The sequence below is a fragment of the Balaenoptera acutorostrata genome, chromosome 20 (assembly GCF_949987535.1).
Source record: "Balaenoptera acutorostrata chromosome 20, mBalAcu1.1, whole genome shotgun sequence".
In the NCBI taxonomy this organism is placed as follows: Eukaryota; Metazoa; Chordata; class Mammalia; order Artiodactyla; family Balaenopteridae; genus Balaenoptera; species Balaenoptera acutorostrata.
In genome coordinates, this window is record NC_080083.1 from 13,319,044 (window position 1) to 13,332,125 (window position 13,082).

Genomic DNA, 13,082 nt, shown 5'->3' on the forward strand with positions numbered 1-13,082 from the left:
TGACGGCTGCCTCCACGCGGAACAAGCATTTCTATGGTAACAAGGGTACATTTTTCCTTCCGCCTGCACTGGTGATGCTGGCGGTTTGCTTCAGCTTTGAGGGGGGTGGCACTCAGCCTTGTTCAAAGCCCTAAAACAAGAAAGCAACTCTCCCACCCAGACTTTCACTGGGAGGAGAAAGCACTGCCCCGATATCCTGGAACCAAGCAAGTGAGAGAAATGAAGTTCATACCACACATACCCATCTTCCTTGCCCTGCTGGGGATGCAGGGCAGAGTCTGCATGTGCAGTGCTCACACTGGCTTGCCAGGGGACCAGGCCAGTGCCAGCCTCGCCCAGCTCGACAAGGGACCTGCTGTCTCCCAGAGTATCTCTGGACATCATGAGTCCACTGTTTGGTGACCCAAGCTATGCCTCCAACTTCTCCTCAATGCCCCACACCTCCAGACTCCACTCCTGGGTAGGCCTCACAGGGGGACCCATCCCTGGGCAACACAGGATTTAGAGTCAGACAGATGGGGGTTCAAACCCTGGTTCCTTTCCTTACTAGCTTTTTGACTTTGTGCAGACCACTATGTCTCTCTGAGCTTCAACTGCAGGGAGGGAAAGGAACAGGTCCCACCTCGATGGGTGCTGAGTGACTGAAGGCAACAGCATGTGCAGAGGTGCACAAGGCTCTTTGTAGCGCCCAGAACATGGAAGGCGATGGGTGAGCATTACTGCCTTTCCTTCCTGCGCTGTGCCCGTCCCCTGCCCTCCCTCTGGTAGCTACAGATGCTCTGGCTGTGCTCCCCTCTAAGGCCACCCATCCCACCTGTGCACTGGATTTCAGCCCCTTTCACCTCTCAAGGACATCACTCCAGCATACGTCCCTTCTCTTTCCTGTATCTTTAATTTTTCCCTATTACTTTCCATTTGTACATAACTATTCCTTAATTTCTCCAATTAAAAAAAAACACACCACCACCTCCCTTGGCCCTACATCCCCATTTAGGTGTTAAACCATTTAGCTGCTTCCCTGCACATAAAATTTCTCAAGAAAGTTGTGTATGTGCCACGCAGCTAGATGTTGTGATAACTGTTGTGACAGGTCATCTGGAGCTGCCTCCCTGAAGAAGGGCTAGGTCTTGATCTCAAGGGAAAGACTCTTGGTGCCCTTCCTCGGGCCTGTCTCCATAGAGGGCCCCCTTGGCAGCCCGAGAAGGCAGGACAGGGAGGGGAGGGAGGACATGTGCTGTGGTCACCAGAGCTCTCCCCACCCCCCTCTAGACAGGCATGGCTGTGCCTCCACCAAGGTCAAGGATTTCCCATGGGCAGTGACTTATGGGGAGAGGGATCACATAGAGCTTTTCTGTTGGGACAGGAGAGCTGCAAACGCTCGTTTTTCTTACAAAACCAGCCTTCATAGCTCGCCTCAGCGGTTATGGTCAGCACTGAGGACTCAGGACTTTGGCCTTCCCTGTAGAAGCTCCCTCATGGTGGGAGCCCAGGGTCCTGGGTTTCTACTCTTCCTCCTCTTTTTGGATTTCACCATGACTGGCCACCGCATGACTGACCATCCTACTGTCTGGCAGCCAGGTGATGACTGGTCTGGTGTGGGCCAGTGAAGGGCTGGGTTTGCGTCCGTCTCTTTGGTGTTCGCTCTCTAGAACTACACAGGTCCCCCACCCGGGCCCTGTCGTTGGTTTAAAAGACCAAGGATGGGAAGGGAAGGCAGCAGCCTCAGCAACAGCAGGTCCTTCCTGACTCCAACTGGGGGTCCAGGATCAGGGAGGATCCTTCAGCAACATCTGCTCCCCTTCCCTGTTCTCCGCACTGCCCCTGGGCACAGCTTCTAGGCTGTGAAGCCTCCACCACTAACAGATGTCTGTACATGGACTTGGGGACAGAGGCTGGGCCAGCTCGGGGGTGGGACTATCTCTATGTGTTGGATTAAACACAACAGTCTACAAGACAAATTAAATTATGAAAATTCAGTGACTAGCATTTAATGCTGATCTACTCCTATAAAGTATTCTAGGACTTCCCTGGCGGTCCAGTGGTTAAGACTCCACGCTTCCACTGCAGGGGGCATGGGTTCGACCCCTAGTGGGGCAATAAGATCCCGCATGCCGCGTGGCACGGCCTTAAAAAAATAAATAAGTAAAATATTCTATATTTACGTGACTTCAGACCCCACCCTCCAGTATCCAACATCCAGTTCCAACACCCAGAAGGTGGGGCAGATTTCCATACTTATTTGTCTGTTCTGCAGGCTTACGTGTCCAGAATCCTGTTTAAGGTTTAAGGATGCATTCAATACATAGTTTTTGAAATAAAAATACATCCTATAAAAAAAAGCTGCATATACTTGCTATCTCTATCTCTTCCACCACCCATCCTCTCCTCCTCCTCTTCCTCCTTTTGAAAAAAACCATTTCATTATGGAAAATTCCAATCATCTCCAAAAGTAAAGAGGATGATATAATGAACCCCCGAGTACCCATCACACAACATAAGCAATGACCAATCTTGCTTTAGTTATACCACCTCCAACCACTTTCCCCCTTATCCCTAGATTATTTTGAAGCAAATTTTACATATCATATATTTTTGTCCATAAATAGTTTAGTGTGTATCTCTAAAAGATGACTCTTTTAAAAACGTGTACCTAATACCTGTACTGCACCTACAAAATCAATAATAATTTCTTAATATTTTCAAATTCCTTGATTGGGTTCCCAGAGTTCAAATTTTTCTGATTGTCCAGATGCTCGAAACTCCCAGAAACATGGATGCCTAAATGGAATCCTGGAGAAGGTTCTAGGAGGCTTTATGGGGAAGGTTAAAAGATCACTTTCAAGAACAAAGTAGAACGTCACTGGTGGTGGCGATGACAACAACATTTACTGAGCACCTACTGCATACCTGGCTCCATGCTGTGTGCTTCACCCGCATCACTCTTTTAATCCTCACGTCAACCTTATTCCATAGGTTCAGAGTTGCTGAGTAAGTGGCCATGGTCACACACTTGGTGACATGGTCAGTCTGTGAACCCAGGTCAGGTTTGCCGGACTCCAAAGCCTCAGCTACAGACCATCACCATGTACCCTCAGCCATGCCCCAAGACAGGGCGAGGGGAGCCAGTCTCCCAGAGGGCCTTTCTTCCTACTGGATCATTACCACATGGAAAGTGGAAGCCAGATATGCTGAGAATGAGCTGTTCGTTCAGTGTGGGCGGGGAGAAGAGAGAAGGAATCCCTTTCACTGAAGAGAGACAGAGTAAAAACTGCCTGGCGCCTGAATCTCAGGATGTGCGGAAATACCTCCGGCTCCAGTATCCCAGGTGGGACGCACCCTCCCGTCACACCTGCTTCTCTCCCAGCTCATTAGCATCTCCTTGCCATTCCCCGGAGGAGCTTGCTGCGGCTGAACTCCCCGGCTCCTGAAAGTTGCTTAGCAACAGGGAGCGGGTTAATAAAGCCCTGGTGGTGTTCCCAGCTACACAGACTCCACCCCCGTCTCCCATTACAGCTCATCCTCAGCCTGAAGCAACCCTCAGGTGGACCGATCAGCGCGGGGAGGGCAGGGAACCTAAGGACTGAGGGGCAGGGCTGGTCTGGGTCCCGCCCCCGGTGCCTGCGGCCGGAAAAAGGAGATGTTTACAAGTCTAAAAACCTGCTCTGCCAGGCCAGGAACCTCTCTGTGGGCCTCCTAAAGCCCTTCTACCCACCAGTGGTTAAAATCCAACCTCAGCGCCCAACTGGAATGGAGCAAACAGAGACACTGTGGAGGCAGATGCTGCCCTCTGAGCCAGAGGGGCGGGGAGGCACAGTGCTCCGCGGTTAAGGCCTAAACTACCCCAGACCCCTCGATGGGAAGAGTAACTGGGCACTCTATGAGCAGTCATATTGCTATTACAAATGCAGAGTTCAAGGTGAAACTCAGGACAATCTGCTGTTTAACCCTGACCTTGAGTTGCCCACAAGCAAAAGTTAAGAGCACCTTGCCCTCTGGGGGTTGGGGTGGCAGGAGATATCAGCCTACGCCCGGGGGGGTTCAGGAAGCCACAGAAAAACAGGAAGCATTAATTTCATTCAGCAGCACAAAGTTTCAGAGGCCATATTATGGAGCAAAACGCAAACGTGACATGACTTTTTAAGATGAAGACGAGATATCCAAGAAGCTTCTCCCAACAGTGGGGTTTGGGCCTATTCTCCAGTGCGCGGGTACAGTCACACAGCTCCTGGGGGCTGGCAGGGGGTGCCTCAGAGCAGCAATGCAGCCTTGCTCTGTGGTAGGAGAACAGCACACATAGAACCCCTCCCTGCCAGCTGGGTTTGCCAGCAAGGCCTCCTCACAAGGTTCCTACCTGCTGGGGCCTGTCTGGCTTCTAGACAGACAGGTTTAGGAACAAGCACAGCAAACACAACAAACGCATGTTTCTCGTCAATCCTGGGAGTCTCACTCCTCCCCTTGAGGAACAGCAACTTTCCTGGGTTTGCCCAGGGCCAGGTCTTGACCGAGAGATTCTTCAGTTCCATTTCTAAGGCTCTCCAGGAAGGCTCTGTTTCCGGTTCAAAAATGTCTGTATTCTAAGGAAGCTCAGGGAAGCTCATCTTGCTCAGGCCCTGACCTCTTCAGTCACCCCCTAGCCATCCTCTGTGATGAACAGAGGGGCCAAGGCAGGGCAGAGGGGCCCAGGACCCCAGCCCTCCACAAAGCTCTAGTGAAAGGGGTCACTCACTGCACAGTTAATCCAGTCTCCACGGCCTTCACTCTGCTCCCTTTCTCTCAGCACTTTCTCTGCACTCCCACTTCCCCAAGAACGAAGCTGAATTCTGGATGCAGCTGGGACAACTGCAAGACCCAGGGTAAGACTGGACCCACTTCAGACTAAAAATGCACTTCTGAACATTTTTCCAGGGGGTGAAGGAGCCTGGCATTTCAGAATCTCCAAAAAGCCAGAAGAGTGGAGTTTTCCATCAGTACATGTCTATTCTCTCTGCCTCCCCCTAGGAATCCCTGATTATGATTCCACTCTGTGATGCAGGCAGGAAAAAAGGTTGATAATCACTGCTTTTTTTTTTTTTTGGGCCACACTGGGTGGCATGCGGGATCTTAGTTACCGTACCAGAGATCAAACCTGTGCCCCGTGCAGTGGAAGTGCAGAGCCCTAACCACTGGACTGCCAGGGAAGCCTCAATAATCACTGCTTTAAACCATCCTTATTTGGAGCCCAAACTGAGATCCCCCTCACCACTGAACACCATTTTCAACAAAGTATAAAAAGATTCCTTTTCCCATGGGTCTCAGATGCCCCAGCTTGACTTAGCTTTACACTATTGGGAGCCCCTCCTGCTAGCATTCCCTTCCGTGACTGTGCACTAAGCCCAAGGCAGAGGCAGCAAACTGGCAGAGGCTTGCAGATGCCTTTTGTTTAGCCCACACAATTTTTTTTTTTTAATGGGAATTAGTTATCAGCATTTAAAACTTGGGACATTTCATGTAAAAACCCAGACTTCTGTCTTCTCTTAAAATAAAACAAAGGCCATAGCAAGCCAGGGCCAGCATTCCTTCAGAAGCTGAGTGGTGGCTGCCCCCTTCAAACATGGCAAGTGCTACCCAGTTTACCCCAGTCCCCACCACTGCCTGCTGTCCCACACCCGGACTTCTCTCGTTTGACCCTGTGGGCATTTAAGTTTGCACTTTGACCTAAGGCACCTCCTGAAATCCAGCAGAACAGGGCTCCTCTTGCTTTGGGGCTGATCTTAGAACCCTGGAGACCTGGGTCTATTTCATAGTCCCTTGTTCTAGTTCCGTGACTGAAATTGGCTGAAAGTAGAAGAATCTTTCCTTTTGAAGGTGATATCCCTGCCTGCTGGAAAGAGCCATGGGCTTCAAGGCAAGAGGCAAAAATGAAAGCCCTGCTGCTTCCTGGGGGCCCCTGGACTCATCAGAGGAGAGCTGACGGTTTCTTCTCACCCTAATGGACCTGATGGTGGGACGCCAACAGCTTTTTCCCCTGCCTCTCTTCCCCCATTTACCTATGGCCGCCCACATGTGGCGCCCATGCACAAGCTGTTTGTGCTATTTTATTCTGTTTTCTGTGTTTGCTGTGTGTGCTCTGGACAAAGCCTAGCACCATGCCACGACTAATTGGGCCACCAGTAGAGCCCTTCTGGCGACAATGACAGACAGTGGCTGACGTCAGGGGAACATAGCACAGGTGGAAGGGAGTAGGGTTCTAATACTCGTCAAAGTCACCTATTGCAAGACTAGCATACTTTTTCCCCAGCAGAGCTTCTGCGAGAAAAGGTAGGATCAGATTGTTCCTGCAAACCTGAGAATCGTTATATCATCTCAAAGAACCAGGGAAACTTACCCGAAAGGGAGATAGTAGGACCTCAAATCCTGCAAACCTAGTTTCAGGCTTAACATCCAAAAGAGGAGGAAACACAGACATTCTTCTCATCTCTTACAATGCTAGGAACCTTCACATGTATCATCTCAATACCCACAAAAACTCCTTGAGTTGGGAATCACCACCCTGTTTTTAGAGGAGCAAACTGTGGGTGACAGAAGTTAAGAAACTTGTCCAAAACAACTTGAGAAGTAAGCAGAGCACCAGGATTTGTCTGAACCCTCAGTCTGTCACTCGGGCTCTGCTCACAGGCTGCCTCTCCCCACTCGCCCTCCCACATTTCTCTGCTTTATTTTTTTTTTTGTAGCTGTTGCCACACCTGTTATTGCAGGATATATTCATGTGTACATTTGTTTTCTGTCTCTCTGCCCACAGAATATAATCCTCCGGGGCAGAGACGCTGTCCATCTTGCCACTGCTGTTTCCCTACCTGGAGAACAGTATCTGGAATCTGGGGGACCTTCAGTGTTTGCTGCTGGACTGATGGGAGGGGCAGCTCTATCGGCCTCACCATGCTACTGTCAAAAGTGTCCCTTCCCGTATCTCCTCCTTTCATTCCTTCACCTCAGAAATGCACAACCTCCCTTCAATGAACACCAATCTCAGAGGCCAAGGAAAACAACATAAAGGTGGCAAGTGGGGGACTTCTCTGGTGGTCCAGTGGTAAAGAATCCGCCCTCCAAAGCCGGGGACGTGGGTTCGATCCCTGGTCAGGGAACTAAGATCCCGAATGCCGCGGAGCAACTAAGCCCGCGCGCCACAACTACTGAGCTCACGCGCCTCAACTAGAGCCTGTGTGCCACCAACTACAGAGCCCACGCGCCCTGGAGCCTGCGCACCACACCTAGAGAAGAGAAAACCCGCACGCCACAACTAGAGAGAAGCCTGCGCGCTGCAACGAAAGATCCTGCATGCCGCAGCTAAGACCTGGCACAGCCAAAACTAAATTAAAAAAAAAAAAAAGAAAAAAAAAAAGATGGCAGGGCTTCCCTGGTGGCGCAGTGGTTGAGAGTCTGCCTGCCGATGCAGGGGACACGGGTTCGAGCCCTGGTCTGGGAAGATCCCACATGCCGCGGAGCGACTAAGCCCGTGCGCCACAACCACTGAGCCTGCGCGTCTGGAGCCTGTGCTCCGCAACAAGAGAGGCCGCGACAGTGAGAGGCCCGCGCACCGCGATGAAGAGTGGCCCCCGCTCGCCGCAACTAGAGAAAGCCCTCGCACAGAAACGAAGACCCAACACAGCCAAAAAATAAATAAATAAATTAATTAAAAATAAAAAAAAAATAAAAAAAAAAAAGCACTAAAAAAAAAAAAAAAAAAAAGATGGCAAACGGAAGGTCAAATTCCTGGAAATCCAAGAAGATTCAGTTGTGTGTAGGGACAGGCTTGCTCCTACAAAAGCAAAAGTGTTCACGCTGAGGCAGAAGCGTTGGTTTATTACAGACTTTCTCCTTTCTAAGGTGGGAAGGCTTGGCTATCCCTCCTTTACACTCATGTTGTTTTGCATGCAGTCGAGTGCTTGGATAGTTGGGATGCTGGAGCAACGCAGGTGCGATTAATTAGAAAATAGATGTGGCACAGAAAGCATCCAAAAGCACAGACCCTTCCCCAAAGTTAATGTAAAGATAAACCAGAGCAGTGGTTCCCAAACCCAACTACCTAGGACAATGGCCCTTAAAGTGTGGTCTCTGGACCAGCAGTATCAGCATCATCTGTGAACTTGTTAGAAATGCAAATTCGTGGGACCGCCCCAGGCAGACTAGAATCAGAAACTCCAGGGTTGGGACCCAGGAATCTGGGTTTTAACAAGTCCTACAGGTGACTCTGATGCATGCTAAAATTTGAGCACTACTGTCCTTGGGAACTAGACATATATAGTCAATTCTTGGGCCCTGGAGATCCTGATTCAGTAGGTCTGGGATGGGACCCAAGGAGATTCCCTAAGCTTCTGAGTTGATTCTGACTTGCAGCCAGATTTGAGAACTACTAAACCTGAGGACTCATCTTTCCCTGGCCCCAAGATAGTGTCCTCAGTTTTTAAACCCCTCTCCCAGTAGCCCCCAGTCACTCACTCACCACATAGAGTAAGGACGTGGCTGCTGTCTTCATGCACAAACTTCCTGGTGACAGCCTCCTCCATGATTTGCTTCACCTGTGAATAAATGGGCAGCATCGTTATTGACTGATTGATTAATCGATTGACCAAACGCCTGTGAGCAAGTAAATGGCTTGGCTCTGCCCCCCTGGTCTGGGTTCAGACACCTGCAGAGTAGATGATAGGAAAGGGAGGGGTGGGGAAGCAAAGTTTCTTCAGTACAGATAGCACCAACATCTTGGAAAGGCAACCAGGAAAAAAGATGCTATAAACCCACCAATCAATCAGTGCAGATATTCCAACCCAGGAGGAAGTGCCCTGCTATAGAGAACAGGGGTGGGATGCTATTTGCTCACCTGTACTTAGCTGCAGAAGGGCCTGTGGGCACACACTGTCCTTTAGGGACAAACTGTTTCAGTACAGGCTCCAGATAAACAACCTGACCTTCCTTTTCTCCCTTCTCTGAGGGTAGGGGTAGGTCCATCTAGGCCTCAGGGACACTCCCCACATGCTCACAAGCCCAGTCTTCTTTCTGTCTAGGTAAAACCCTATGTTTGGGTTCCTACCTGGATGTAAAAGCTTCTGAATGCCTTGTAAAGTAAGCGGTCACAGCCTTCTTTAGAAAGCACTTAAAAAAAAAAAACTTCAAAATTGATGTACAAATAGAAAAGGGTATATATCATAATTACACAGCTTGAAGAATTTTCACAAATTGAACGCACCTATGAAACCAGCATCAGATCAAGAAACAAAACGTGACCAGCACCCTAAAGTACCCTCAGACTCTGCCATGTTTCCTTCTAGTCACTACTTCCCTCAAAGGTACCCACTATCCTGACCTCTAACATCATAGAGCACTTTTGTGGGGTTTTGTACTTTTTATGGATGGAATGGCTCACTGTGTAGTTTTTGTGACTGGGTTTCTTTTGCTCCTTGGTGTGACTGTGAGATTTGTTCATGTTGTATATGGATGTGCATTGTTCATTCTCCATTGTGTGAACAACTCACAATTGACTGGCATTCGGGTAGCTTCCAATTTGGGGCTATTATGGGTAGTGCTGCTGTGAACATTCTAGACATGTCTTTGTGTGAACACGGGTGCTCATTTCTTTGGATTTATATTTTTAGGCAAGGAATTTCTGATGAGTATATTCTATATTATTAGATTTTGCCAAGTTGCTCTCCAAAGTGGTTGTACCAATTTACACTCCCAGCAGGAGTATATGAGGTTCTAGTTGCTCCCAACACTTAAACCAAGCACTTTTGATGCCTTGGGGGAACCTGCCAGGAGACAAATACTAATACTGAAGATTAGAGGGATGGATTACCTCAATCCCAACATTAAATCTTACAGATATAGTAAGCTCTGGGAGAGCTAGTCTTCGCCATTCTTTGGACAGTGTCCTGTGTTCAGTGTCCTGATGCTGCTCTAGCTCCCCAGGCCCTCACTTTCGTTTGGAGGGTGGTAGAGCTTCTAAAGTCTGGGGAGGAGGGAGGAAGGACCCGGAGTCTCCTCCCTGCTGCAAAGTGCTCATGGTTAGCGGTTAGGTAAAGGGGGATCAGATCGATCCTGCACTCTATTTTTTTTTTAACATCTTTATTGGAGTATAATTGCTTTACAGTGGTGTTAGTTTCTGCTTTATACCAAAGTGAATCAGCTATACATATACATATATCCCCACATGTCCTCCCTCTTGCGTCTCCCTCCCACCCCTCTAGGTGGTCATAAAGCACCGAGCTGATCTCCCTGTGCTATGCAGCTGCTTCCCACTAGGTATCTATTTTACATTTGGTAGTGTATATATGTCCATGCCACTCTCTCACTTCGTCCCAGCTTGCCCTTCCCCCTCCCCGTGTCCTCAAGTCCATTCTCTACGTGTGCATCTTTATTCCTGTCCTGCCCCTAGGTTCTTCAGAACTATTTTTTTTTTTTTTAGATTCCATATATATGTGTTAGCATACGGTATTTGTTTTTCTCTTTCTGACTTACTTCACTCTGTATGACAGACTCTAGGTCCATCCTCCTCACTACAAATAACTCAATTTCGTTTCTTTTTATGGCTGAGTAATATTCCATTGTATATATGTGCCACATCTTCTTTATCCATTCATCTGTCAATGGACATTTAGGATGCTTCCATGTCCTGGCTATTGTAAATAGAGCCTGCACTCTAAACTATTAAAACCTTCCTAGATTACTTCCCAAGGGGTTTTGCATTAAACAGAGCATAATGTCACAGCTCAAAGACCTGTAGGCATCTGAAGCAGGCTGTTGGGGCAGACTTTTGGATTAGGAGGACCTATAGATACCCTGGGAATTCCCTGGCGGTCCAGTGGTTAGGACTCGGTGCTTTCACTGCTGGGGCCCAGGTTCAATCCCTGACCGGGGAACTAAGATCCCACAAGCTGTGCAGCACAGCCAAAAAAAAAAAAAAAAAAAAAATTATACTACAAGTCCTTTGTGAAAGGCCAGACTTGCCTACAATTACCCCCACTGTCCCTACTTGCAGGACAAGAAAGGATTATACTTTTCTTGAAATCAAGCGCTGAAGGGGGAAGGGAACTAAGAGTTCAGAGCGGGTCAACCTCTGTCAGGTAATACACATAGCTGTGGCATATTCTGGACATTTCTTACACTTGTTTAAGAATCATTCTGGGAGTAGTACAGACAGCCTTCTAAATACTGCCTTCCCCCAAATCTTTCCCATCATCCCTGACCAACCCCAAATTTGGAACACACCAACAATCCTAGCACATCTGCCCATAGTTTGGGTATGGCTACATTTTTGTTCTTGTTTATACTGTTCATATAAGTCTCTGTCACTAGACTATTTGTTTCCTGAAGATAATTACTGAGATTTGAGATTTCTTTTTTCCTTGGGGAGACTAGAGTTGGGGCTTAAATGCTAATCTGATGTACTCCTGGCCTAAAAAACCTCTCACTTGGCCACTTCACAGCAAAGGCACAATGGAGCTTCTCACACACAGTTGGAAAGGTGATGGCTTCAACTACTTCTTTGCCAACAGAAGGGAAGGAAACAAAAGTTAGGGCACAATAGCCAGGCCATAATTAATGTGGAAGAACGATCTAGAGCCTTTCAGGATTTTATAAGAACCCAGAGTCTTCTCCAGTCCTGAAATTCTAGGAAAGGGTAAAGGAACCAATATGGTAAACTTTTATATATGAGGTGAATATCACTATCCTTATTTTAGAGATGAAGAAATTGAGACTCAGAGAGGTTAAGTAACTTATTCAAGGTCACAAAGAGCTGGTCCAGACTATCCCAAAGTTTATGCATTCCCATCAGACTTTGCAGTCTCCAAGATCAGCAGATTTATTTACCAAATAGTCATCGAGTGCCTACGCGGATACAGAGCTCTGGACCGGATGGGTGTCCTGCCCTCATTGAGTTTACACATCCGGCAGACACAGAGGTAGGTGGGAGGAGTTCGTGGCTCCATCCAGAGCCCTAATCCATTCTAATCCACTCTGTGGGTTTGAACTCTCCAGCTCTCGTTTGCGGGTGAGTCATATGGACAACCCCCCATCACCATGAAATTGAAATGGCTTTTAGGGCAGGGTCAAAGTAAAGGACATTAGTACAGAGAAGGACTTTTTCTCTTTCTGACGTGGGCGGGGGGACTCCTCAAAAGAGGAAAATAATCTTGAGTCTTAAAAACCATTCTCAAAACACCCCCTGGCCTCTGGGTAGGGAGGTGGGCGTGGAGTGAGAAGCAGTGAGGTGTGCGGCGAACCCTCCTGCAGCCGAGACTCGGTTCCCAGAAAGATAACTGAATGCGGTGTAGGGCAAACCGGAGCTAAGCCCCCAAGTCACCCATTTAGCGCTCTAGGAGGCCCGCGAGGGGCCCCGCCCCCTCCTCAGGCGGCGCGGGCAATGAATGGGCAGCTCGGGTTCTCTAGAAATCGCTGCCACCCCTCCCCCGACCTCGGTCTCCCAGAGCTGCTGCCTTCACAGGGCGGGGAGCTGCGGGATCGCGGAGCAAACAAACCCTGAAGCGCCGGCCTAGCCCCTGGGGCCGAGGAGAGCTGCCCCCTGATCCGGGAGTGGGGCGGGAACCGCAAACCAGTCCAGGACCCCGCCCCCGCCCAAGGCCCGCGAGCGCCCGCGCCCCGGAATGGGCGCAGATCTTTCTGTCCCTTGGGCCTTGCGGACAGGGACGCGAGCCCCCGGGGGTCCGTACCCCGACTTTACCTCCTTTTTCACGTTCCACAGCAGTTTCTCTTTGACTGCGTCCTCCGCGCTGCCCATCGTGCGGCGGCTGACGGGGAGGTGGTGCCCAGCGGCCGCCTAAGCCCCCCACGCGCCCTAGCTGCCTCCGCGCCTCTCGACTCAGCGCCCCAAGCGCCAGGAGGAGCCCCCGCCCGCCGCGCTCCCCGCCCGCCGCCGCCGCCGCAGCCACTGCCCGGTGCTGGGCTCTGCAGCCATCTTCCGAGCCCCGCACCGACGTCAGGAGGCTGGCCCGGCCCCTTCCCACAGCCGGGGGCGGGGGGGGTTGCGCTCAGCCACTGGGGGGGGATCGGGAGGGGGGAAGGCTGCGCGCGCCTTGGGGTACCGTGCCCGG

The 13,082-nt window shown here is 49.8% G+C and overlaps 1 protein-coding gene across 4 annotated transcripts in view; it reads right to left on the minus strand.

Annotated features, from left to right (window-relative positions):
• Window positions 1-12,898, minus strand: part of SGSM2 (small G protein signaling modulator 2) — a 45,858-nt gene extending 32,960 nt beyond the window's left edge. For all 4 annotated transcript variants that reach the window (XR_003622868.2, XM_007177466.2, XM_007177464.2 and 1 more), the window contains exons 1-2: window positions 12,713-12,898; window positions 8,480-8,555 (exon numbers count right to left, since the gene is read on the minus strand). Coding sequence is in view for 3 of the 4 variants with exons in the window: in XM_007177466.2 (XP_007177528.2) it covers window positions 8,480-8,555; window positions 12,713-12,769 (133 nt within the window). In the remaining variant the exon portion in view is untranslated. The remainder of the gene's footprint in view (window positions 1-8,479; window positions 8,556-12,712) is intronic.
• Between the last annotated feature and the right edge of the window lie 184 nt (window positions 12,899-13,082).